At 34.4% G+C, this 4,188-nt stretch overlaps 1 protein-coding gene across 1 annotated transcript; it reads right to left on the reverse strand.

Annotated features, from left to right (window-relative positions):
- Positions 1-881: 881 nt before the first annotated feature.
- On the reverse strand, positions 882-2,936 carry LOC107614327 (coumaroyl-CoA:anthocyanidin 3-O-glucoside-6''-O-coumaroyltransferase 1). The gene is made up of 2 exons (XM_088497222.1): positions 2,513-2,936; positions 882-2,267 (listed from the first exon to the last, which is right to left on the reverse strand). Exons 1-2 carry the CDS (start codon positions 2,817-2,819, stop codon positions 1,093-1,095), a joined length of 1,482 nt encoding a protein of 493 aa, XP_088353348.1. The 5' UTR covers positions 2,820-2,936; the 3' UTR covers positions 882-1,092.
- Positions 2,937-4,188: the final 1,252 nt, after the last annotated feature.

Below are 4,188 nucleotides of genomic sequence, written 5' to 3' on the forward strand. Positions count from 1 at the left end.
AATCTTGGCTAGTCAAAAACCTTTTTATGATAAAGCTGGCTTGGAATTTTAAATATATATTTTAAAAAATTTTAAAAATTATATTTTGATATAATTTTTTATAAATATTATTAAAAAATAAAATATTTTTTTAATTTAATATTTTATATTAAGTAAATTTAAAAAAAAAATAATTGTAGATCACCAAATTTCTTTTAAAAAAAATTAAGATTAAATTTTATTCTAATTTTTTTATTTTTAAATATTTATTTAAATATTATTACAAAAATTCAAAATAAATACATAAATTATTTATTAAATACGAATATTTTTTTATCATTTATAAAAAAATAATATTTATTAATTATTTTTATTATATTTTTACATCATTCAAAAAGTATTCTATTGATAATATTTTTTAGAAATTTTTTTATCATGATTTTTTTGAGTACTAAATTAATAGTTAACTTTAAAATAAAAATACTATTTAAATACTAAAATTAACTATTAAAAATAAATTAAATAACACATATATCTATACATAAATATATAAATTAATTTTTATATATACCTATCCTGATTAATATAAAATTGAAACTCGTGGTAATTTGAAGTCTTCGAGAGAGACGCCCGGTTAATTGAAATTGAAGCCAAGGAGGGATTTTTTTTTTTTCCTATGATTTTCGGTGAGGTGATATGCTCCTCTTACTCTATTTTTCGTCTTAAGTATAAAAAAAATCATCCTTTAAAAAATCAGATATAATTAAATAACTGTGTCAGTACAAAACTAATAACATGATATAAAATATTTTTTATTGTGAATACATAAAAATTAAACTCCAACGTATATAATGGGAATATCAATGCAAGCACATAAAAAGTTTTATGAACAATGTTCGAGATAGAGAAGGAAAAGTAATTTACCCTTTATTTCATAATATCATCTCCAAAGTCTTACCCCACATGGTAATAGACTAATAGCCATGAGCTAGCCCATGACCAACGTACCCTACCCTGATTGAGATTGAAATTATTAAACTACTAACATAATATATAAAAGCTAATCAGAACAACAACAGAGGTCTCATTACATATATTATCATATTGCCTAATTCAATTCAAATTGGTCATCATTGACAAAGTTTGATGAACACTTTTGATGTGTTGTTCAAAGATGTTGATGAATAGATTCATTCGAGGCCATTCAAGTGAAAATCCAATTTCAATCGCCCCTTCTTTATTCTTACTATCAGAAAGAGAAATTGACCCTGATGATTCAAGATGTGCCGCTTCAGATTTCCTAGGCTTCCCCCATCCAAAATCAGTTTCATACACTCCCAACCTTGGTGACCCTGCAACTATGATTAAACTTTCTCCAGACGTAGCTAATTCCTTATACCTTTCCATCACATTTTCACCATCTCTATATGCTTCTCTTTTCAACTCTCTAATTTCACTCTCAATTGCACTTGCCACCCTAACAATCCCATTTTCTCCTAATATGTCACCCCTTTTGAATGTCACAAACCCAGAGTCTAGACAATTTCCAAAGTAATTTTGAGGTACACAAAATTCAACATGGCCACGGCAATCAGCTAGAAACACCAAATGGCAATTTTCATCATACTTATTATTATTGCATTGTTCTTCTGATTCCATTATACTAACCCAAACCAAAGAGCTTGTGACAACAAAGGTTGAAATGTGTTGCAATGACTCACAGTTATCACCATAGGTGTCGCTATATTTAAGCGACACCCATTTTTTTAATTTGTCAACTTGGTCACGTGTCACCACGAGCGTACCACGTGCCTTGTTGGTAGAAACATCTTTCACAAGCCCTCGGAATTCCAAGCTCTCAAAATAAGATTTTTTCAGCTCTTCCAAGAAAACTTGCTTCAGCCCTTTTGGGTCTTTAACCATGTTTCTATCATGGGAAGGTAGGGTTAAATTACTATTAGACCCTTCAAGAAAGGAGCCTAAGTTATTACCTCCTTTTGTTACTATCTCCTTGCAAAGTGTGGCCCAAAACTTTATGAAATGATGAAGAGACTTGCCATCCGCAACAAGGTGGTTGAAAGTGAGACAAATAGCGAATCCAGAATTCGGTATCATGGTTACTTGAATCGCCATTAAAGGGATCACACGAGTGCCATTCTCTAAGGTATCTTGTGGAGGCAAAGAAGGAACAAAAGGGTGCCAATCTCTTGCATTTTGTGGTGAATCAGATACAAGAAGATTGAAATCAGCTTTGGACTCCGCAACCGTGAAAGTAACTGAGTCGCTACCTATGTATATTGCATAAACATAAATAAATAATATAAAAAATATTAAAAAATAATAAAAAAATAAAAAATTATCAGAATTAATTATTTTTTATTATTGTTTTGAGTCATGAATTCATTAGGTTTAATAATCTAATAATATATTTTAACTTATATTTTAATATTAATGTCTAACTAAGGATCAAAATATGGCCCTCTCTAACATTTCTCTAAAGAAAAAATGAGACTAAAGAGTCGATAATCCGTACCTTGGTGATAGCGCATGAAAGGTTCGTGGGGTGGTGGAGGCCAGATGAGTTTGGAGGCGAAAGGGAAGAAGTGTTGAAGAGTGAGGGAAAGAGAGTGTTTGAGAGGAGGGAGTGATGCTTGAAGGAAGTGGTTGGTAGGGTAAGGGAAGTCATAGAAGAAGATGCGCTTGACGGGGTGGCAAAGGAACCATTGAATATCGAAGAAAGTGAAGGGAAGTGTGGTTGAGGGAAGAGAGCCTTGTGGTGGAGCAACTTGACAATTTTCTATGATCTTCACCTCATCATAGTTGTCGTTCTCAGGAGCCATGATCGATTATGTGTTTGTACACTGATGTGTGCCGCATATATACTAAAGGAAGTGTTAATAAAGAACACTTGTTCAGTGTTTTTTTTTGGTAGACTTCTTGTTCTTTAAATGCAACTACGAATCTACAACAACACTAGGTTTTATTTATTTTTTCTTTTTTTGCTTTTTATTTTTGTCCGTTACTTTTGTTATTATTACTATTATCATATGAGAATCTCTTAAGTGCAACACAGCAGATGAATTTGACGTCTATGTGATGTATGTAATCAATAGAAAGTGGGATTAGTCTCATTCCAGATTCCTGATAATAGCCCTCATTGATGAAGTTAGGGGGATCGACTTCTTTTCTTTCCATTTTCTGTCTGATTTTGGGCCTCCTCCTACCTCCGTTTGCAACGGCTACAGACGCAAAAAAAACATTTTGTAGCCCTCGTGTTCTGGCGAATTTGTCCAAGAGTAACGGTTGCCCCATTAGCGGGGATGCTTCTCGAGAGCTTGTAAAACCCGAAGATAGACGTCGCTTTTTGTTGGATTGTGTAATTCTCCAAGCAGACGTTGGAAGTCTGCTCTTGTCGCGCCTACACCAGCTTCTTTATTTGGACTTTCCAAAACAAGGCGCTGCGCTATATCCTCCCATGGTTGGGGGTCCCTTTGTTGGCTTTTCGAGAAAGATGATAGAAGAATAGCACATAATAAAGGCGAAGAAGAATCATCGTGCTAATAGACTTACCGCTCATACAGCTCCCAGCCAACAAGCAGTTAGCCTTCTTTTCCAAGGAATTCCAATGTGGATGACTGGACATCAGCAATAACTGGAGTAATGCCAATAAAAATGGAAAATGAGAGACCCAAAGTAATGAGAAAATGACTTGTAACTGTGAAGCTATAAGGTATCATACCCTGGAGATTACAAAATAACGAAAAAGTAAAAGTGACCGAGATGCAAGGGAAAAACTTTTGTTTCACATTTCCGGAAAGACCACCTATTTGTTCGTTTACCAGGTTCGGCACGAAATCATAAATAAGCTCTACCAAGGATTGCCAAGCATTTGGTACTGACTTTCCTCCGCCCTTTTTAGTAACCAAATGAAACAGCAGGAAGACCAAACCGAGAGTTAGCAGCATAAAGAAAGCGGGATTTGTGAATGAGATATACAAGTATCCTACCCTCATATCAAGAAATGACTTAATGGCAAATTGATCAAGGGGGCTGTGGGGAACATCTTGCGCTAGATCCAGGGCATCCTTAACAGGAGAACCCGAAGGCGAAGAAGGGTCAGATGGGCCGTGGGTGGGACCAATAGGCCGTTCCCACGGGGTTATCACCAACCCGTCTTTCCAAGTTATTTTAAATGTCATGGGCTTCTGT

The sequence above is a fragment of the Arachis ipaensis genome, chromosome B8 (assembly GCF_059453495.1).
Source record: "Arachis ipaensis isolate K30076 ecotype BB chromosome B8, ASM5945349v1, whole genome shotgun sequence".
Lineage (NCBI taxonomy): Eukaryota > Viridiplantae > Streptophyta > Magnoliopsida > Fabales > Fabaceae > Arachis > Arachis ipaensis.